The sequence below is a fragment of the Thermobia domestica genome, chromosome 11 (genome assembly GCF_964235325.1).
Source record: "Thermobia domestica chromosome 11, izTheDome1.hap1.1, whole genome shotgun sequence".
Lineage (NCBI taxonomy): Eukaryota > Metazoa > Arthropoda > Insecta > Zygentoma > Lepismatidae > Thermobia > Thermobia domestica.
Genome location: NC_137464.1, coordinates 180,336,945 through 180,360,813, shown reverse-complemented (window position 1 = coordinate 180,360,813; position 23,869 = coordinate 180,336,945). Strand labels below are relative to the sequence as shown.

At 37.5% G+C, this 23,869-nt stretch overlaps 1 protein-coding gene across 5 annotated transcripts in view; it reads left to right on the top strand.

Moving 5' to 3' along the window:
• wge (BAH domain and coiled-coil containing protein winged eye) overlaps positions 1 to 23,869 on the top strand; it is a 253,125-nt gene that overhangs the window by 159,721 nt on the left and 69,535 nt on the right. For all 5 annotated transcript variants that reach the window (XM_081731404.1, XM_081731406.1, XM_081731407.1 and 2 more), the window contains one exon: positions 23,531 to 23,743. In XM_081731404.1, coding sequence (XP_081587530.1) covers positions 23,531 to 23,743 — 213 coding nt within the window. The remainder of the gene's footprint in view (positions 1 to 23,530; positions 23,744 to 23,869) is intronic.

Genomic DNA, 23,869 nt, shown 5'->3' with positions numbered 1-23,869 from the left:
ACTGTTTTAATTCTTGCCTTTCAAATAGACATGTAGCGTTAACCATAACAAGGACTGAAGAAATATCGTAATTTTGAGCAATTTTTCACATCTTCTTTCATTTCAATGATGGATTATCGCGATCTGTAGCGACATCTGAACGAAATCTCAGAAGTCATATTTCAACGAAATTTCGGAGGACTTTCCCCAAGGAGGTGAGTAGAAGATTTTTAATATGTAGCTAAATACACCTTGTTACACATCCTGGTTCAAAAATTATTTGTGTTGCAATTATTTACTGGTCAATCCGTATACTGCGTCTACTTAGCTTCTAGCAGGAACCTGAGAAAAAAGTCATATTATCGAAAATCGCACACCCACTGCCACATAAATTCGACTAGCTCCGTTGCTTTGTAAGATAAACGAACATAAGTACCCTCGTTGGAAAGCTAAGATCATGAGCTTTTACGTTTATTGCAAGAAATTTCTGCATATCTCTGTTAGTTTCTGAGTTATCTGCCAATAAAACATTATTGCATATTTAAAAAGAAACTATATTTTTAATAATCGCCGCCATTTTCCAATATGGCGGTGGTATATAGAGGCATGCAAACTTGCATCCCTTAAGGTATGCTATTATCTTGAAAATGGCGCAGGAACGAAGTTTTCAGCTTAAATCTGTGAGTAGATATTGTCATTTAAGTGTGAGTCGGTGTCTCGGTGTGGCCGCCATATTGAATCCAAGATGGCGGACTTTCCCCAAGCATTACGAAAGCGGATTTTGAATATATTATTAGCAACGCTATTTGGAAGTGATAGACAAAAAAACCATTTGTGTTGCAATTATTTCCGGGTTAGGCCATTTTTTCTCGTTTATTTCTTCTACTAATTATATATGTGTCGAGTTTAATACCATTGCCCCAAGTTATCCTGAAGTTTTGACTATTCTTGCTTTATTCCTGACTTTACCCGTAACTGTGGCTTGTGAAAGGTCATTCTCAAATCGTAAAGAGGCTCAAGAGCTATTTAAGGTGTTCCATAACCCCGGAGAGAATGGTGACTTGGGAATGTTAGCAATCAACCATGAGATGGCTTCGACCATTGAAGAGAGAGAGAGAGATCTTATACGGGATTTTGCGGAGATGAAGTCGAGGAGGAAGGATTTCTTCTAAAACGTATTTGAATCTCTAATGCATAGCAAATAGAACACTAGGAATATTTCATTAAAATGTAGTATTGAAAAGGTATTCAATATAGAGGAGCCCTTCCAAATTTTCTTGCGGGGGGCCCGAAATTTCTAGATCCGGTAATGTTGTCAGTGTTGTTTTGAAACACCCTGTATATAAATGAAAGCAATTAAATTAACAGATCATTTCATTTACGAGTTATGTTTTAAAAATCGTTTAAGTATAGTATAGATATTTATAGTATATAAAATACTATATAAATATCGTATGCATTATCTTCCAAAGATGAGCAAAGATAAACATTGGCGTACTTAGAAGTTTGTCAGGGGTGAAATCAAGCTCCAATTTCATATATAAAGGAAACCGAGAAAGTTCTGTCGCTGTTTGTGGAGGTCTGTGTTTAATTGGCCCTCACACTGCGGGTTGAATGCAAATGGAAATAAGGCGAATGACAAGTTGTTGATGTGGGTATATCCAACATACTACCTGGTTGTGGCAGTTCAGTTACACCGGAAATTTGCGTAAGGATAGAGTGGACATGGGACCTCCACAGAGCGTCATAAGGGTGTGTATACTGTACTAGTTCAAAATGGGGTCAAACCAAGGATGTTATAAAATAGAGGATCTTCCCATACGTATCTTCATCCTATGAACTCAGTGAAGCCAAAAAACAACTTAGCATCGTCTGAGCTGGCTTGTCAGATTTTCTATTCTCGTTTCCGCCATGTTTGTTGGCCCGAAACATTGCGCTCTTAGTGGCGCGGAGTGGGCAGAGTAGGTTTGGCAAAACTGTGACGTATGGCTTCCCGATTTTGTTGTATGGGTAGATCCTCTATTTTATAACATCCTTGGGTCAAACGCCGCTGCAGTGGGGCGAAAAATATACCAGGCCTTTGGCGAGGGCGTCGTGATTACGCAGTGAGTGCATCTATGGTTTAACAAGTTTAAGAACGGTCACGAAACACTTAAAGACGCACCACGTGCCGGAAGACCAACACATGTACAAAATGAAGATCTTCAGGCAGCAATTGAGGCGAACAGTGGCCAGGAACTGGGACTATAATTCAGTGTGAGTGGGGAAACCATTCGGCAACACCTCCATCAAATTGGGAAGCACTACAAGTTGGGTCGATGGGTCCCACATGATTTGCCTCCGGGCCAGAAGGCAACGTGAGCAGACACTTGTGTTTCTTTGCTGTCTCGTCTGAAGAAGGAGCCATTTCTGGACAGGGTGTTGACGTGTGATGAGAAGTGGGTCTTGTACGAAGCTGCACGGCGCCGTCATCATTGGCTAGCATCCTCCCATAAACCGGTTTCAAAACAGCCGAATCCAGCACTGCACCAGAAGAAGGTCCTCCTGTGTGTTTGGTGGACTACTCACGACCAGAGATGGAGTGGGTCAAGTTTTCTCAGTGGGTCGTGGGTCAACAGTATGTGACCCATCACCCACCGTGACCCACTGTGACCCACCACCCACCATGACCCACTGTGACCCACCATCCACCATGACCCACTGACCCACCACCCACCGTGACCCACTGCGACCCACCGACTCAGTATGATCTACCGACCCTCTCTGCTCAGTGCATTGTAGAGAGTATCTTCTGAAGACAGGTAAATTTGTCACCGTTTTACTTTCAAGACCTTCATTTTCCTTTCTTTTCCACTTATTTCTGTCTACTTACCTGAGGTGAGTATATCTACCAAGTGAAAAAAGAACTTCAGGCACTTTTGGATATTGATATTTTAATAGTAATAATAGCAATAGAACTTACACTACAACTTGGCTTTCGAGACCTGTGGGTTTTTAGAGCTAACTACTGGAAAAAATACATTTTTGAATCACTGTAATATATAAATTATTTATTAAAAAAATTGAATGTAACTATGTGTGCCTGATCATCACGGTCAAATTGCAAAGTCAAATGAAATTACTTTTGGTATATAGTTAGGTGTCAATCCAAACTGGGATGTTATATTGCTTTCATTATAATGCATAATATTCTAAGGAGATAGTGAGGATTTTTGCGAAAAAATAATGAGTATCTCGCAAGCCGTTAAACTTACAGAGCTGAAATTCAGTGTATTAACTCTTTATTGAAAATAAACAGAATTTGTCCTAGCATTTTTTAAAATTCTCCTTTATGTGGGTGGGTGGGGGACACTTTCTATATATGGAAAATTGGTAGTGAGTTGGTTTGTAAAAATGATCGAAAACGATCGATGTTATTTCAGAAAAAAATCAGAAACAAAAAATATAGTGCTTGGCTTCATATATCCATTGTTTCTGTTATAATAATTGCTGAAGCTTATGTTTATTATATGGAGCGCTTACAGCACAGGGCAATCAACTCATAAAGTTGTGAGAAAAATAGGCATAAAATTTGTACTGTAAGCTTAATTACACGGAAATTTTAAGTTTGGATTGTGCGCAAAAAAATTTTACACTTCTTTTTCCCCTTTACGTTGGTCTACTTACTTTGGTTTGGGACTTGGAAATTTCATCCTTTTTCCACTGAAAAGTATTGACAATTCAACAAGGAAATAATTATACTAAGATAATTTAACAGAAGTTCATCGTAATTTGGCACATGGCAAACAGCAGTATGGTAATTGAAGTTAAAGAGGAAGGAAATTCCCATTCACCTCTGAATACTTTCCAGAAACCTCGTTCCCTTTCGCTTTCTAGACGGGGGAGGGAACTTGGTAATGGTATCAAACCTTCATGTGTAATTACAAAAATTAAATTTATAAACAAATAGGAAATCATCAGTTTATCAGGCTTTAATTGATAATTTATTCACAAGATTCCCTATCAAAGGCGTGGTATATGAAGTTTCTGTTCTACATGGGTCGACATTGCCAACTGACATGGTCGATATGGAAAAGATGTTGTATGGTGATAGAGAGATGATACTTCTTGCTGAGTATTTCAAAACTGACCGAGAAAAATCGTTATCAGACTTAAGTCTAACAAGTAGATTGTCGATGACAAGTTGCAGAAATCGGGTAGAAGTATTATCAATTTCCACGACAGAGTGCGAACGGGGATTTCCCCTTATGAATTTACAGATGACTGATATTAGAAATAGATTAAGTGCTCAAAAATTATCTAACTTGTTGCTCATCAATGTTAATGGCCCACCGCTAGACAAGCTCAAAGTAGACGAGCTAGTTATTTCTTGGCTGAAGGATGGACATCATTCCACTGCGGATGATTTACCGCCAAAAAGTTACCAACAGGAAATAAATCCGATTTCAAATTTGTTTTAAGGTGGAAAATTACGAGTTACGGAAAATGTATACTTGTATTACTAATGGTTTATTTGTGTTATTCAACTTTGTACCTACTTTTTAGTAAGTCTCTTCTTTGCTTTAGGTAAACTACTTTTGAATAAATATTCATAATTGCAATTATGCATATTTGTAACTTAAATTTAACGTGGTGTTTTAGTGATTACACAAATTACAATTATGAGCATACTTTATGGAGATGGTCTCACATAGGGTACCCGAGCACCTTTATACCCTATGAACAACTGATTTTTCAAGTCTTTTGTCAGAAAAATACTGTGAACTGAGAAACCATAACCTTTTCCATATTTTACAGAGGTATTTTCCTGCGAATAGAAGTTTCTTGTGGAATGCGTTCAGAAATTAACACTTGCAAGAATACTCTCTTAGTACAAGTATATTTTAGGCACACACTAATTTCCCCCCACCTCGAAGTGTTTCAATTTCCTCACTGACAAACACTTTACCATTTGATATTGTAAAGGTCAGATCCACCGTTATTGTAACAGAGTGGTGCTTGAGCGATTGACTAGAAATTCAAACTCCGATTACAAGTGTAAACTCTTTAGTCAGTACAGAAGAGGCCGTGTATCGTCTTCAGAGTTGATGACGATGGATTTTGGTGAGTCAGAGTAGGTCAAAGTTGATGAAAGTGGTTCATGGTGGGTGGTGGGTCAGAGTGGGTCATCGTGGGTGGTGGGTCAGTGGGTCATCGTGGATAGTGGGTCATCGTGGGTCAGAGTGGGTCATCGTGGGTGGTGGGTCAGAGTGGGTCACCGTGGGTGGTGGGTCAGAGTGGGTCACCGTGGGTGGTGGGTCAGAGTGGGTCATGGTGGATGGTGAGTCACCGTGGGTGGTGGGTCAGTGGGTCGTGGGTCAAGTTTTCATTGACCCACGCCAACTCTGCTCACGACCTCGTGCAACTTGAACTGCTACCAGCTGGTCAGAGCATCAATGCAACTGTGTACTGTCAGCAGTTGAGCCATGTTCAAGAAAAACTCAAACTTGGAGCCAGCACTTGTAAATCTCAAAGAGGTCCTCCTGTTACAGGATAGCGCTAAGTCCTACTTGGCTAGGATGACCAGGGACACCATTCTGTGCCTTGGATGGGAAACACTATTGCATCCACCATACTCCCCGGATATTGCACCATCTGATATCACCTGTTCCATTGCTTGGACAGTCACCTTAGAGGACACCAGTTCAAATGCCTAGTAGATGTCCAAAATGCACTTGGTAATTTCTTCGCTTCACGGCCCACCATGTTCTACCGCGATGAAATCCATGGCTTTCCAGAACGTGTGTAGAAGGTCATCGATGCTGATGGGGACTATTTTTTTTTTATCTTCCAGGTACGTGTTAGGTGACATATTGATGTTCGAAGGTGGTAGGTGAAAAAGCGACAGAACTTCCTTGGTTACCTTTATAATTTCAGATTTTGTTTACATGTCTTAATATAGTAAATGCTTATTTTTGTATATCTTGCTCGATATGGGTGTTACCCCCCCCCCAAAAAAAAGAAACTTGCGTACGACACTCAAAATAAACAAACTTTCTGGCCAAAAGATTTAACGTTAATTGTGGCATTTAAAAATTATAAAATAAAATGATCAGGTTTCAATATTCCAGTAAGAGAGCTTGACACAGATTTCTGGAATCCGATGTTCCCATCTTGTGTCCACTAGAACCTTTTAAAGGTTTGGATCGTGTGTTTAAATTATTGCACTGCTAAGTTTTGAGTTATTATGATCGAAAATTCTTCTGATTTACTTATCGAGAATACCATTAAAAACTTGACACGACACAGTAAGCAATGAAGAATGTATTTAATTTCTGAAGAAGGAAGAACAGGCTTGTCAAAGATGCTTCCTTGGAATTCGATCTGTGTGTAATAATTCTTCGAGTACTCCCTACTTGTATTGCTGTAGCAATTGCTCTGCCAATATTCGTTTGCGTTCTGTACTGTTTCTAGAAGCCTACAGGGTATGTCTGCAGGATGCACAGTTTACAATTTCATCTTCGGAATATAATCCCTAGTTCGATTCTCATAACCGTGGGACGTAAAACTCAAAGATTTCATTTCATTTCATTTTCGATTTCAAACGTTTCACAGCCTGAATATTATATTCCAAATAAATATAATTATTATTATTTATATGATATTCTGTCATTAGTAAATAAATTAAATTAGAATAAAATATTGAATATTTTGTACTTCAAAATAGTGGGGGGACGCGTTCCCCTCGTCCTTCCGCCAGAGACGCCCGTGGCAGGATACATTTATACTAGGTACTTGCGTACGTTAAAAGGAATACTGAAGCTAAAACATAATCTGGAAAGATTAAAAGGTTTCGTATATTGTTAACGTGATGTTTATGCACTTCTTGGGTCTTTGAAAAACAAAAAAGATTATTTCTATTTGACGCATAAAACATGTAGAAAAATTATTTGTAGCGAAGAAGGTGTAGCTGATAATTATCAACGTTAATACTTCAAAGAATGCAAAACAGAGAGAGAATCATTCCCATTGCTAATAAACAAAGAACTGCCCCATTTAAAGAGAGAGAGAGAGAGAGAGAAAAGAATCACCCTCCTTCTTTCAGAAAGTTAAGAAAATAAAATGAAACTTCACAGGCTGCAACGCTATTAGGGATGGCCAGATTCGGTTCCTGGTGGAACCGGTTTTCGGCTCTGAACGGATCAGGTTGTAGAAGATCCGGTTCCCAAACCGTATTTTCGGATCCAGGTCTGGAACCGGTTCTGAGAACCGGAACTTTGTCGCTATTTCTACGCTAAACCCGAGCTGCTGGCAGGCTGTGAATAGTGTGCTAAATGAAATGGTGGAAGCGACAGGCAGGCGCCAAAGTGGCGGCTCCGTGTCTCATTTGGCTAAACAAACTGGGTAACTGTCAAACTCATTGGTTAAACAGACAAACTCATTTGGGTAAACACCCACTGGTGGACCAAAAATTTTTTTCTGGCGGCACAAGCGGGTCTGGGCGGGGAGGACACAAGCGCGTGGTCCTTTTTGCAGTGTTTTGAAGGTGAACTTTGTGTCTCCTTTACGGATCTTTGGGGGCTTTCAGATCCAGGTCTGGAACCGGTTCCTAAGATCCGATTCTGGAACCACGTTTTCGGATCCGGGTTTGTAACCGGTTCTGGAACCGGGTTTTCGGATCCAGGTCTTTGGGTCACCCTGTATATTATCTTCTGTTAAGCCCTTGGAGGTCAAAATTGAGAATACATTTATTGTGATTTGAAAATGACATTATGAAACCACATATGCGCCATCTTGTTTATAGCCCACCATTTCTCCGGCAACATCATAATCTCGTCGCTATAGAACTTAAGTAGTTTTTGATCAAGGAATTGTGACACGTGGTTTTCACAGAAATCTTTTGAAATTAACTATAATTACAGGGAGTCCTGCAGAAAGAAACAAATGATAGTCTGACGGTGCCAGGTTCGGGATGCATTAAAACCTTCCAACCAAGTTCTCTTTATTTCTGATAGGTCGTTAAAGATATATGTGGTCTGGCGTTTGAGATCTGCACAGGCTCGGGTAGAGCCCGTGGGCTTAAGCCGGACTAGGCCCTCGGGATGGATTCGGGCTTACAAAGCATATATCACTTCGGGCTCGGGCCTTAAATTTTAAATATAGAACCATATTTCTCGGGCCTAACTTTGTAAATATATTATAGAACGATATATTTATTAGACCATTCTTTCTGAAGAACTTATAAAGCACAACTGCAAAATTAAACCTCTTATTGTTGTAAATAAAAATACAATTTTGCATTGATTGTTAAGTTTCTGTAATTCGGACTTATTTCGGGCTCATTTGATTTAGGCCCAAACCCGGCCCGAGCTCGTGTGATAATGTTAAAACATATTTCGGACTTGGGTCGGGCCTCATATAAATTCACGGGCCCAGGCAAAAAAATTCCGGCCAGTGCATACCTCTATCTGGCGTTGCCAGCGTGATACTCGAGACTCTGTTGACCAATTCCAGCCATTTCTTTTGACTTCCTAGGTGCATTCGCGCTAATTGTCAACACTAGAAGTCTGAGTCTATCGTTGTACCTAAGAACAGCAGCTTGTGATGCACGATACCTTTCCAATCTCACTAACACATAACATAACCTTCATAAGCGTTAAGAGTGGGCTTTGCTACAGTCTGTGGAGCTTCTCGCTTTTACCATGATTTTTTCCCGCACTTGTCGCCAGTTATCCACTTTTCATCATTCATATGATCAACAGCTTCAGAAATGCCTCGAGTTGTTTACGTTTCAGTAGATTCGCAGGTAGAAATTTCATCAAGTAAATGTTTTAGAATCAGATCATGTCACCAAAACTTTTCCTATTGTAGCCACTCTCTCCAAATGGTTTAACAATGTTTGGTGATGGGTGTTTACGTCATTTGGAATGTCGTGACTGCTTACATGGCGTTCTTGATCGACTTTGCCAGAATCTCATCCACTTTTGCTGTGACGGTCGCCAACTGCAATGAGTATCTTGGGCATCAAAATTTCCAGAACGAAAGTGACTGAACCATCTTTTTAGTTGTTGTTTTTGATGGCGTAATTCCCCATCAATAGCACAAAGTTCTCCAGAACTTGTGCAGCATTTGCCTCTTTATTGAAATAAAATTGAAACATGTATCGTAGTTTGCGGTAAGTTCATTAATCTACATTGCACACTACCTTATGTTGGCAATCCTTCTAACAATAATCGAAAAGCGAGTAATGGACGACTAAGGAGAAACAGAGGAAGAAAGAAAAGAGAATGATCGTAAATACTGATTTTGAGCTACATGGTGTTAAAACGACTAGAAAGGAAGTTAATGCGCACCTCAAAGAGCAAGTATCATTGTTTGTAGCCTTTGTAACTTGCGTGTACCCGAAATGTAGGACCAGATTTTCAGACTAAAAAACCGGGCATCCACTAAAAATGTACAGTTGTGCACTCGCAGTCAAAATTGTGCACTTTCTTTTTGCAGAAAACGCCCGCAGATTTTTTTTTTTTTTTTTTTTGGTAATGAAGAGGGAGGGAAAGACCGACACGCAAGCGAAGTCGCCCTTGATGCATGTAATATTTCAAGTATTACATTTATTATTGATGCACATTGCATAGTGAATATATAAAATACTAACAGTGGGCGAGTAATCCATATATATAAAAATGGAAATGACTATGTTTGTGAACCATCCGACCGATCTCGATCAAATTTTCAACATAGATGAGGTTCGGGCCTGTGATAGTTCTTATCATTCACTTTGATGGTGCAACGTAGGGCAGGGGGAGGAGGGTATATATGTATATAAAAGTGATGGAAAATGACATATATTAGTGTCGAATACACAGTTTTCGAGGTCGCAGAGATGAACAGTGACACTTCCGATGCCGTTTAAATCCAAATTCAGCCCCGCAACTTGGGGGAGAGGGATATATATGATCGAAAATGACCTATATTAGTGTCGAATCCAGAGCTTTCATGGTCGCTGACACAAACAGTGTCACTTCGTTTAAGTCCAAATTCAGTCCGCATTAGTACTCTTAAGGGGAGATGATGACATGTCAAACTAATTGAAAATGACGGGTATTAGTGGCAAATTCATAGTTTTTGGGGTCCGCGAGTTGATTGGTGACAGTTTTGGTGTCTTTTATGTCCAAAATGAAACGTATTCTCCCCGTGCGAAGAACAGGCATTCTGCTAGGAAAATTTAATATGTTTTTACATATATTTTCAAGAACCGAACTCTTTTGCAAAATACAGAAGGGGGCGTTTGACCCTGCTGCAGGCGCCCATAGACATAGAGTAGATTATTCCTATTAGTTGAATATCGATTACTAATAAAAGCAATATTGCACAAATGATGTTAACTTACGTTTTGGAGGAGGACCGGAGCTTTTGGAATTTTGAACAATTTTTGGGCGGAGAGATTATGTTAATTCGAGTCTGTTCTGTTTAAACACTCGTGATTCAGATTTTCTCATGACCTATTGTTTAATTCTGGAATAAATCCAGCAGTTCATCACAGGGGCCCACAGTGAGATGCCGGCTTTGAGGAAGGTTGAAGCTGTAGTCTACTGAGAATATTATATTCGGTTCCAAACTCGAGAGATGTTTCGGATCGCACGTGAATAACAGTTTCCGTCCTTCATAACCTCGATGCCACACAAAAATATAAAGACAAAATCCAATCTCGTGGAAACTAATATAATTGGCGTTTCACGAACATGAATATTCATCTTCTGGAGGCAGTCTACTACTGAAAATAGGAAGTTTTGCTAAGAAACAGGCTAGTACACTGAAACAATGTAGTTTAACAATTGAATTGAATTGTTCATGGTTAAAAGGAGGTGTGAGCTATTTCAACATATCCTCTTTTAACAATGATCGATTCAGTGATAGAGGCATTTGAAATTTTCAAACTTTGTCATAAATCTTTTATTTCAACTGTACACGTTACAAAGACGAAAGTTGTTACGAAATAGAAATTTTATATAATTAAAATTTATTTTTACAAAGCAAGGGACTTTTCACTAAATTTGAAGAAGAAATCAGTAAAAAAATTTATTGTCATCACAGTTTCCTTATCGAGAAAAGAAGACAAATGCTTTGAACTCGCGTAAGACAAAACGTCATCTTTCATTAAGACATATCTATCCCTATAGTTCGGGAGAAAATGGAATTTGTCGTCCGAAATTTTCAGCTTTTCTTCTTTTTTCTTGCGTATTCCCAATAATATAAAAGCGAATAGCAGCGTGTGACTGAGTATTAGTATCGCAACAAAATTGTTACATAGTAGCCGGAAATGCGGTGAATTAATAGTGTTATCCTTTGTCCACGAGGCGATTAATTTCTCGTTTCGTCCCGAAAACGAGTGTCGAGACGTGAAGTACATTTTTAAATACGAGACGAGATAAGAAAAGTGACAATTCTCTTGTCGTTTTCGAGACGAGACGGGAAATTTCAAGTCTTGTGGTCAACACTAATTCACTCAAGTCTTAGTTCTCAAAAACTGTTTTAGTGTTACACAATGCTTATAATTGAACTACAAATTGATAAAATAATTGTACGAACCAATGAACATATATAAACTTTTAAAGATACGAAATTCACGAGACGAGACGAAAGAATCTTATTTCTCGTCTCGTTTCGTTGGCAACAGTATGAGTTAGGTAAGACATTAAAAGTAGGTGATCATTACATGCTGATCATTAGATCATATAAGTTCAGTAAGAACGGGAATGCGTATTTCTGCGTTTCCTCTACTTCTCCAAATAGTCGCATGGATTATTGTATTTACGAAAGCTGAAATACGTTTTTCCTTATTTTTAAAATAAAATCTATGTACAGTGAAACCTCTCTAAAGCGGACAGCCGTGGGGAATCAAAAATTGTCCGCTATAGAGAGGTGTCCGTCTTAGAGAGGTTTCGATATTTTCTTACGTAAATTAGTAAACAAGGTGATATGTAATTACAAACTATTGAAGGTGATTTACCAAACCGTCCTATTACTGTGGGCATGTCGACATCTGCGGATTCTCTACAAATCGCTTTGAAAGAAATTTTGTGTCTAATCCGAAACTTCTCTAACCACTCGTTCGAGACCTTGAAATCTGAAACATCCATTTCTGTTGTTACCTCCAAATTCTTAGCTTTTAGCATCGACCCTAACACAGGATTTTTTTTCATTCCGCACTCTGCAAAACCATTCACTTGCATACCAACTTTGCTCAAAGCAATGAGACACTATTTTCATTGTTATTTTCACACTTTACTTTATTATCTTGTCTTGGTTTTATATTATCTCAGGTGCTTGTGTTTTACCGATACAAAAATTTTCAGCTATTCTTCGCACACCTCAGTATTCTTCGAAAATTCAATCAATTCGATTTTAATATTAGCGCTTCTCGTGGCATTTCGAAAGCTCACAACAACTTACACCTTATTGCTTATTCGATGCAGAATGACTTAAAAAGATTTACTTCTACAAATAGAGGCACTAAGACAACATGCGAATACGCGGACAAAAAATACCAAACATGTCTTCTGCTTGATTCCAGCGGAACAGTAGAATGACATGTCATCCCAAATGGCAGGCAACTGTCAATCACTTTTGATTCTAAAACAGGTTGGGTGGGAGTGGAATGCAAGCAAAGGATATGAGGGACAAAGACGCTTCATCTGAGTTTCTGAACAGCCAATTGACGAGGAAAAATGTTATTACAATGCTTCCTTGGTGATACATGTATGCATTACTGAAAATGTACTTTTCTGTACTTTTCAACTTGTTTCTAGAAAAGGTGTCCGTAATATGGAGGTAAATAATACCTATAAGAGACAGAAAGGACTGTCCGTGTCCGTACTAGAGAGTATCCGCTTTAGAGAGGTTTGTCAACATGGCTTTTCCTATTACAGTGTTTGGGGATTACAAAATATGTCCGTTATGAGAGGTGTCCGCATTACAGAGGTGTCCGTTAGTAGAGGTTTCACTGTATTGAATTTTACACCTCCAACTTAAGTGAATTTTCACATTGAACATATTGTGACTTTAGAAAATTAGAAATTCGAATATTCGAATATATACTCTCCGCTTAGGAGCATAATTTTCAAATACGTTCCAACATGTTCAGTTATCATTAGCGAGAAGTGTATATGCTAAGTTTCATGTCCTTAACTTCTGGGATTTGTGAGATAATCTATTCCGTGACAAAATTGTTTGAGCTTTGCTTGATGCACCCTTAGCATACGTATTATTTTTAAATCTTCCTTATACCATGTTTTCGTGACAAGAGGAATACTATGTCCCAATTTCACGTTTCTACCATAGTAATATGGCTTGGGTGTTAATATGTTAGTCACTTTTTTATTTTATTTTACGTATATAATAGTATCAATGTGGATAAATGATTGTCTTCCTCTCATCTCTCAACCAAACTTGACTTGCGGTGTTACGCTTTCCTCACTATCCTATTGACCTCTACCATATGTTACTGTTGTTTTTGAAATTTTTTGAGTGTGATCCGTTATGAAAAATGCTGGGAGCCCTAGGCATACAGTTTTAAAACAATGCATTTGCTTTACTTTTATATACAGGACAGTCAGCATGCTGTAAAGCTTGAGGTTTGATCTTTCCTATTATTATTATTATTATTATTATTATTATTATTATTATTATTATTATTATTATTATTATTATTATTATTATTATTATAAGAAAGAGGGTGAAACTCGTATTGCTGTTTGTATAACAGATGCAGTAGAAAGAGAATAGTGTCATTGTTGAATATCATTGCATTAAGTGCATTTCTTACACTGCAATTTTGTTCTCTTGCAATTGAGTGCATCGCTGAAATTGAGGAAGACGTGAAGTGCCGCAGTCTGTGTAATTTCAGCCGCATCCGGTATGTTGCAGCTGACGTCACATACTGTGATATCTCGTGTCCTTCGACTTCGACCGTAAACCTTTGTAGTTCAGAGATTCACAATTCTTCTTCCGCCCGTTAGAAGCAGGAAAAAAATGCAAGCAAACATGCTTCATTTTGCTTTTAATTTTAGGTATGGACCTAATGAAACTGTGCACGTTTCTATTACTATTCTTTGGTGTTTAAAAGACAGAATACGGGGCGCGGTGGCTGTGGTGGGGCGTTCACTTCCAGTGCTTGGGGTCCCTGGTTCGATCCCAGCTCGCGCCGTGTGGACTTTGTGGTGGACAAACATCGTGCTCGTGGGTTTTCTCGGGGTTCTCCCGTTTCCTCCCACTTTCTTCATTCCACCATTTCATTCATTTCTCATCATCATCGTCTCCTTTAGCCTAACTGGCATAATCGTGGGACGTAAAACTTAAAGATTTCATTTCATTTTACGTCTACCTATTTTTGAAAGCAATGTGAAACGGTTGATCCGGATAAACCCAGGGAGTAATATACTGTAATGCCTCTCTATTGCTCAGTTACATAAAGCATGCGTGTACACTGCAGAAAATTATGCCGTAATGAAAAAGGAATAAGCAAAAAGTGTTCTATTTTTATTTGTCGACAGACACTTTGATGCATTGTCATGTACCGTATCTTACGAAATGTTATCAGTTGTTGGAAATAGTAAAAGTGAGTCGTTCAAAAAATGGCCTACGACATAAATGAGAGATTAGGTAGAAGAATACAATATTCCCTTTCATTAGCAGTGCTGTGAAGTCTTTATCGCCGGTATAGGCTGATTGTGACTTTATGGTGAAAAGAGTGTATTCTTATATGTACTTCTTGTATATAAACTATTCTGAGTACATTCAAATATTCGATGTTTTCTGTTCCCCTGTTACATAGAACATAGTTCTCAATGACCAGATGCGCTTTTACGTATGTAAGTAGGTGTATATTTCTGATGCTTTTTTTTAACTTCAAACACAATTTACTTCAGTGCATTTTCTTTTCGTACCAAAACTTGTTCGTGAATTGAGGGGGCGAGTAGAAAGAAAGCAAGTCATGATTGAGTCACAGAGGTCTACCCGTTGATTAACTGAACAGCTAAATGATGTAAGTTTGCGGATGTGATATTACAGTACACTGCCGTGAAAGGAGATTTTTTTTTTTTTTTTCATAAAATGATGAAGGCAACGCTCATGGTTCTTAATGAATCATCCAAAATTAAGTTGATTTCTTACTGTCTAATCTTTCCATTCACTTGTACTTTTGACACTTTAGACAATCATGAGGGCAGTATTATGGAAGAAGAAAAAAAAACAGTAAACAAAATAAAAAATATTTGAAGAAAAGTATCAATACTTAAATAGTTACCTCCAGAGTGTGGAATAATATTTAGTGTTGAAAATTCCGTTGTATCGCCGTAGCAGTGTATTGTGAATAATATCAGACTACGCCCAAGTTACACAGTTCAACTTGTATGTTAGAATGACTAAGTCATAACTTCCTTTGTATGCTTTCATTTCGTGCATATATGCATTATACTCACTGTCAGAAAGTTCTTTCTTTGAGGAAAAACACACTGCGGTACTGTATAACTTTTTTTTGTTTGTTTGTTTCTTCAAACAACAGTGAATACAGTAGTACAATATTATATTAATTCTTTGTTTAAGGGCCAATGAAAATTTTCAGTGTGCAGCTATCATTGTATTATATTAGTGTCTGGCCTTCGATTTCAACTGTTCTTAGTTCTCAAATGGAAGATTTCATGTGTGTGATAGGCCTATTACAGGTCGCCTTTCAAGTGATGATAACAAAATTATTACCGAATAAGGAACAAAAAGATTTTAAATCGTGCAAATATCGAAGAATATGGAATCTTTACCATTGTTATACAGAAGTAATGGAGGTAGGCAGAAAGTTTCGTAGATATGAAGGGTGACAAGCAAATGTGCGAATAAAATCCAACTTGTTATTAAATTTCTTTAAAATTATGTGTCGTCTCCTCTCATGCAGAACCCCAGAGATGGAGATTGTTCTGAGCTACTAGCTGAAGGCACATCAGGGCACAGTATGATACATGGTCGGCTTCACTGCTTGTTATACATCAGCAGTGTTTCTGTTATCCTAGACCACTGCTCTTAGTTCAAGTAGCTCCCCAATTGATTACGATGATGGGTCCATATCAGATATTCACCCCATCCCCTCGGCAAATGAAACTTCTTTGAAACAGGCACCACGCATGATCTCGCAAAATATAAATCTTAAAACACTTATAAAAGAATGAAAGGGAACAGGATAGTGAAGTGGTAAGTTGAGAGATTACGCATTGAGAGATTACGGATTTTAACAGCGGTATCGGCCACCTGTTAGATTTTTGTCTCACTTTTCCATCAAATGAAAGAAGTTCGATCAGATTGGAAAGGAGTCGTGTCGTGGCAACAACTTTCCATCGTGGGAAGTTAAGATGCCACAATTTACCGGTATATCTAATATTAGTTGGTCTGAATTAATTGTCTAATAAGCAGAGTAGCAAATATGAAAACAAAAGTGCACACGGACGAAACACTTACTGGTGAGTGGTATTGCAAGTGTGCTTCTTCCAGGGGCCTCCAGGCACGGCTGGTGCTCGAGGGTATACGTAATGTGCTTAATCTTAGTCATTAGAGCAGCGTTTCCCAACCGGTGTGCCGTGAATGGGCCGCTGGTGTGCCGCAAGGAATCGAAACAAAATTATTAATTTTATAGCAATGAAATTGCAAAACGTAGGGAAACATGTATATTTGTTTCACATTACTATGAAACTCTACTATGAATCTACAATTTTAAGTTTCATACCGGGTTACTATTCTCCACATTTCTAATGTTGAAAAAAGTATTTATCACTGTTCTGACCATTATTGCTTCTTTATTGTTGCAGACTATTTCGTAACTTGAAAATTTAAAATATCATTCAATTCTTTCGACAAATTACCTACATTTGTGTTTTAAAAGTAAAAGAGATTTGTTTGTTCGTTCGTTATTTAGTGATCTTCCTTCTTAGTAGTAGGTTGGATCCAGTTTTTAAAAAGAAAGCGTATTTTTAAAAACCTGAGTCCAATATTTCATTGCTATTTTCTATTTTTAAATTAGAATGAAAAATAAGCATAACGGTTTACCACGGGGGAAAAAACCGTGATAAGAGCTTTCTTTTCTGTGAGAAGGAGATCAATAATCACAGAAACAATACCACTGTGTGTCATATTTACAAATAATAATATCTATAAGTGTACAGCGAGAATCCAAGTAACACCTGTAGTGTGCCGCAAGTTGAAAAGGGTTGGGAAACGCTGCATTAGAGTATACTTTTTGTTTCAAGATGAATAGTGCTTTCCTTTCGTTTATATTTGTTTATTTATTTAATCGGGTCATGACTTCAGTGGTAAAGTGACAACGCCAATTTCTTTTATATCTCATTCTTAGCCTGTGTTCAAGTATATCGATCATGCGAAAACAAAAATCCGGTTTTTCTGGCTATCCTGCGATTATAAGAGGGAGAGAACGAAAAAATATTACTAACTAGCTGTAAGCACCTGTCGTTATCAGATCTTAATTCAGAACCTGAATAAAAAGAGTAAGCACCCATAGTTGTTGACTCTTAATTCAGAACTGTTTAAAAAACAAGAGGGAAAAATGCTTTTACTCCCCAATATTTGTCCTTTGCTGTTATTAAGCCCGCAAGCTACAACATAATGGAGGTTGCATGTACAGAAGGCGTTATCAGAAACCACGAGAAACGCGCATACATTTGGGGGCACTGTGGCCTGTGGTAGTGGTAGAACACTTATCTCTGGTGCGTGGGGTCCCTAGTTCGATACCGGTCAAGTAAATTTATGTGGGCAACGCCATATCCGTAGATTTTCTCGGGATACTCCCGTTTCCTCACACTTTCTCATTCCAGCAATTTTTCCATCATCTTTCACTTGCCTTAATCATCGTCTCCTTTAGCCTAAAGAACGTTTTGAAACTGAATCTGATCTAAACTGAAAGATTTCTACGCGAAAATCTGAGGACAGGCAGATACATTGTTCTATATAGAAGTATAGCTGGAGTGATTTATCTAAGGAGTATCATCAAGAAAATTGCATAAAATGTTTTTTGACTATAAGGCACGGTCGTAGCCTTTATGATTTTAATGGTATGAATTATTTATATATTTTTACATTGTTCACTTTTTTAAAAGTTGACTATTGTCATATATGTCTTATATGCTCATCATAGATGTTTACAAAACACTATATCCTGGGAAAATTTTAGGATTGCAGCACTGCATCCAGGAGTCGGATTGAATTGTAATTAATGACCTACAATCATGCAGCTGTCATAAGCAGCTTCACTTATTTTTGAATCGGGCAGATTGGTTGGTTGGAGTTTAGCGCCCTTTTTTCAGCATCGAGTTTATACGAGACGTAGACCTATAATTTAAGGTCGAATCCGAAACATTGCAGTGCGTTCAAAATTGAAGGTTTTCCCCACCAAAAATAGAACCCTGAAACCTGTGCACCAAATGCGCGCGGTATCCACTAGCAGGAAGAGCGGTCTGACTGCGTATTTCATAATACAAAATTATAATTTTATCGATAAACCTACCAAAACTACGGGTAGGAGTTACATCTGATTTTGTATAATTGGTTATTACTGCGAATCAGTGCTTCAAATTATGTCCACGCAGGATCTGATAGACATTATTTTAATTTGAATGTAAAAAATTTGAAGCATTTTTCGTAGGTTATAGCGCACTTGGTTTTCAAAAGTTATTACATTCCATTATCGTTCATTCAGGTTTAAAATTACTCTACGAGTCTCACGCAGACACTTTAACGTGTCCTGAATGTATTTCGTATTTTGGTGTCCTTATTAGCACTAATAGCTCTGAGTCGTAAATCAGCTGTGGCAAGGAACCTTTTTCATCACTTATAAATTTAACATTAAGAATAATCAAGCTCCTTGTATCACTATTTAGTCATTATGGTTATTTGGTGACCCTAGTTAGAGCAGTGACGATCAATTTACAACCACTGCGACCCAGAACAAAGTAAAGACCATAGTATTTTGATTATCATTTTCCATTTTTCTTGTCCCACTCCTAAAACGACGGTTTTCTGAATGTTAGTAAACCATATATTTTTATGAATCTTTGTTCTCTTCCGCGAATACGGTTTCTTGTTTCGTGTGTCTAGGCAAAGTTGGTTCTGAGCTACTAATATTTTAATGTAACTCTATGAAATCTGAACGGCCCGTTACGAACGGCGTTACCTTACTGAATAGGCTTGGTAACCAAAAGTTAAAGAAGAAAACTATTTTACAGGTGTAAGTTAAGTCTCGATTCAGGTATAGTTATTATAATTGCCAGCCACACTTCTTATTACGCATAGAGATAAAAAAGGAATAAATCGTACATTTTTTAAAAAAATGTGTTTATTTGTTGGTCGGATGGAAAATATTCGCGTGCCGCCATTTGGCCATCATTGAGTTGGAAGATTGTGGGGATGCTGTCGGTCCACATGATCCTGTGTCCGATCCCTGTGGGAGTATAAAACAGGATAAAATCCTGAGTAATTGCACGGATTCCACTGTAACATGAGGCCCCATGTCTTAAAAATCTCTTTACTAAAAAGAGTTAATCATCAAAAAGTCGAAAAATATTTGAGTGCTCCCATGGTGAAAGAAAAAGACATTAATTTCAATATCATACACTTCAAATCACTAACACTTAATAATAATAATAATAATAATAATAATAATAATAATAATAATAATAATAATAATAATAATAATAATAATAATAATAATAATAATAATAATTAATAATAATAGATAAAAGCATTCTATAAGATGATGCTGAAAACGAATCTTAGTGCTCACACAAGCGAAGTGAAATGAAGCCTGTCACTTGTTGTGATGTCTGAACCTATCGTTAAGGCTTCTTTTTCCAATATGTGGAGCCATCAGGCGTCGTCATTGTAGCATTAAAACTGGGCTGGAAGTCTTTCAAGTGTTTGTAGAGGATATGAGGTCTCACATATTGTCTTTATTTTCTGCTACGAATTCACGAAAAGTATCATAAATCGTATCAGCGTTCCGCTGTACTGTTTTAGTTTATTATCCAGCGATAGTTAAAGTTCGTAGTTCATGTCTTTGGGTTGCCTTCATGGCTGGATATCGAAAAACAATTACGTTTACCATTCGAAGAGGGGAAATGTTTCAACTAAACCTGTTCGGTTCGCTTTATAACTTCCAATCTAATACTGTTTCCATATTGTTAGTTATTTGTCCTTCGCTATTTTACATTTTCTTGTTTTTTTTCCTACATTTTACGCAGGTAATATAAAAACTAGTTCTTTTCGTACAAACAAATGATTATAGTGCAAGAGTTGTATTTCTGTGTATGGTTTTAAATCTGATGTTACACTAAACTTCCTGGAGCTGCAGCTCACGAAGAGTAGTGGTTGCCCAGATGACTCAGTTGGATGATGTGTAATGAGCGCATCTAATTATTGTTGCCTTTCTAGACTTTACTTCGTTTAAGTTCTGAAATCACACACGATGAAGTTCTGCCAGAGATAATAGTTGCTGGGAACTAGATCAGGCGAATTAGGTGGATACGAATCATCTTTTGCTTATCTTCTTCGTTCGGAGTGCAGTACGTGGTCTTGAATTATCATGTTGTAGTAATGATTGGTTGCGGTGCTTCTCCTTTTTACACAATGACCAAATGAAGTATTCAAATAATGTTCTGCGTTAATTCCTGTTCCGTTTAGTAAGTATTCCATCTAGATTGTCCCATTACAATTCCAGAATGCGGTAATCACTACCTTCTGAACAAAAAGAACTGAACATTGTATAAATGGGGGTTCTTCGTGTCTACACTGTTCTTTAAAGTGATTTTTAGTTTCTGGGTTAAAATGTGGGACTTATGTTTCCTCAGTTGTATTCGTTTGCCAAATTAAACCTCCTTAATGAGCTAGCAGTACTTAGAATTGATGACAAATCTCGGATCTGTTCTGTTTCGGCTTCGGTTCCAGCTCGCTTATATGAAACATTGTTGACCCTGATTAAAAAACTTTCCTAGTATTTTGGCCAAAGACAGGAGTTTACGAGTCTCTTTATTTTTCATTTATTTATTTCTGATAGAAGAAATAGTGAAGAAATATCAGACAGAATTTTGATATGAAGTAGAAAGATTAGTTGTGTATTGCAGCTAATTGTATTGCAGTATTCTTCTTGCGGAAGCTTAACCGAAAATTAACAGAAGTTAGACAGCTTAAGGAGTATATAAAAGTAATATGTAAGGAACAAAACAGAACAAGGCAAACTTTCGATACTAGGCAATATGATATAGTGAGGACAAGTGTAAGCGTGAAACAAGAGCAGAGCAAGAATGGGAATGGCGAAAGCATGTAAAAAGAAGAAAAGTACCATATATTCTGAGTTGTTGAACAAAGAGTTAAAACAAAGAGAGAGAGAGAAGAAACGTCAAATATTAATCTGGTATTCTGATACAAACTCTACGGGCAGAAACTCGGACATGATGCAGAAGCGATTAAATTTGACAGTTTTTTTTTTTTTTTAAGAGTTACTTAAAATCAGACAGAGAAAAGGATTAGAGTACTGTTTAAGAATAAGTTTTATTCTGACTGAAAGGTCAATGTAGGGTGTGGGAAGGTGGAATCAGCGTGATATATTTTGGGGTAATAAAATCAATGTTGACAACTTAGCCGCGACTCGCCAAACCTTCTTTCTTTCTTCCCCTTTCCCATCGTTGGCGTCGCACATAAATAAATAAAACTATATATCAGTAGATTCAGAAAAGTATTGGCTATAACTTTTATAGGAAGTGTTTTTACGTAATATGACATATAAAAATAATATAGCCCCAATATCGAAAGCTTCAAAGTCCAAAATCTACTTTTTCTGTATATTTTCTTAAATTTACATATATAAAAAACTACTACGTTTAATGTAAATATGAAGAGGACCAAAGTTGTCCATTTAATACCAAACAAAACAAAAAAGTCCGAGTTGATCCGATTATTAGTAACAGAGATAATGACTGTTTCGTAAATATTGGCATTTCAGCCTTTTGAAGGGGGGTGAAGGAAAGCTCCAGGGGGACTTTTGGGGACTTTTGTAAAAATGATCCTCTGGTAGAGGTCTATCAATGGGGTAAAATTCAGCTTTACCCTAATTATTTCCGAGGTTTGATATTTTGGAGTCTTCATTGACTGGGCTACATGCAGAATTTCAGCATAATGGATAGTTCTCTTCAGTAGTTTCCGACGAATAGAGGTCCGCGAGTATCCTCATCATTAGACCCTATAGCTTTTTACTTATTTCCTGTGTGGATGGCGAATACAGATGTAGGTATTTGTGAAAAGATAAGAATTTTAAGTGATTGATCTTCTAAATATCGTTAATTATAAATAATTAATGTAAATAATTATTTACAACTACATCTTGCAATATAGTATGATTACTCTTTCGGAACAACTAACAGCTAGAAAAATTCTGTCTCTCACCCTATAATAAATGTAAAGTATTAACCTGATTTTATGATAGTTTGTATGATTAGATGCATTGGCGTCTCTGGCATGTAAAATTTGGAGGAGGGGCATCAAAGAAAATGATCTAACTGCTAGTGAGTATCTAAATAAATTAAAATAAAATAAAAATATTGAATATTTCGTATTTCAAAATATTGGGGGGACGCGTTCCCCCGTCCCCCCGCCAGAGACGCCCATGATTAGATGCCTCATTCTTCTTCTGGAGTGTCTTTTATCTCCAGGACAGTCGACAACGGATGTAATATTTGCACTTAGGATGCTAATGGAAAAGTACATAGAATACTAGAAGGAAACGAAATCTTCACTTATGGTAATTATAAATGTTATCAAATTTAATAAAACCCAATTTTATCCAATAAAATTCACTATACTTCATCACTTGTTTTCTAGAATGAAATATATATTTCGATGAAGCCTTAAAAATTAAAAGGAATAAATAAATAAATAAATAAATAGAAAGTAAGAAAATGGTGCGTTTCTCTCTGCAGATAATACGATATTACTGACAAGAAGTAAAGCATTTTGGTGTAATTTTCGGGATGAGTTCAGTCACAAAATACCTTTTTGCTGGTTCATTGATCGTTATGCATATATATTTATTTTTCACTAAGTCCATCAGTCATGTAATCCATCTTGGATAGATTTTTCTGAAACAGTAAATAGGACCTCTTCGTGATTTGTTTTTTTAACACTATCGGGCACTGGCTTTCATTTGGAGACAGTTTGCGCACTGAAGCTGCCCATTGTGTCTCTTTGAATTTAGCGTATGTTTGTATCAGTAGCGTACCCAGGAATTTATTTCGGGGGGGGTTCAAACTAAATATGAAGCTATTTTATATTAAAATTGCTAAAATTGCCCCTAAAATTAGGCAAATTTTTTAAAAAGTCGAAATTTCGGGGGGGGGTCCGGACCCCCGTGTCCCCCCCCTTCCGTACGTCCCTGTGTTTGTTATATTGGATGTAGAGCATGAGTAATACTTCCATATATGCTATCTCATAAGAATAGATGATATAAAATAATCTTATTTCTCTTTCACAGTGAGTTCAATCCCAGTTGGTATTGCTGTGGCAAGGCAGCGGCAAGACCACAATACTAAAGGCTACGACAATCAAAGCACGCAATCGGGAAATCAGCCAGATAAGAGGGACGATTTTTTTCGTGATCAAAAGACTATCATTGGAAGGCAAAAGTCTGCATCCGATAATTCTGTGTGCAATCCTCCTGATTTGAATGCATGCCTTGCAACCATTGGTAAGTACAATTTCTTCATTCCATTAGTTCAGTTACTTGGGGTCGTCCACATATTACGTAACGCGGCAAAAAGGGGAGGGAGTAACGCGGCCTTGCGTTGCGATGTATGACAAGGGAGAGGAGGGA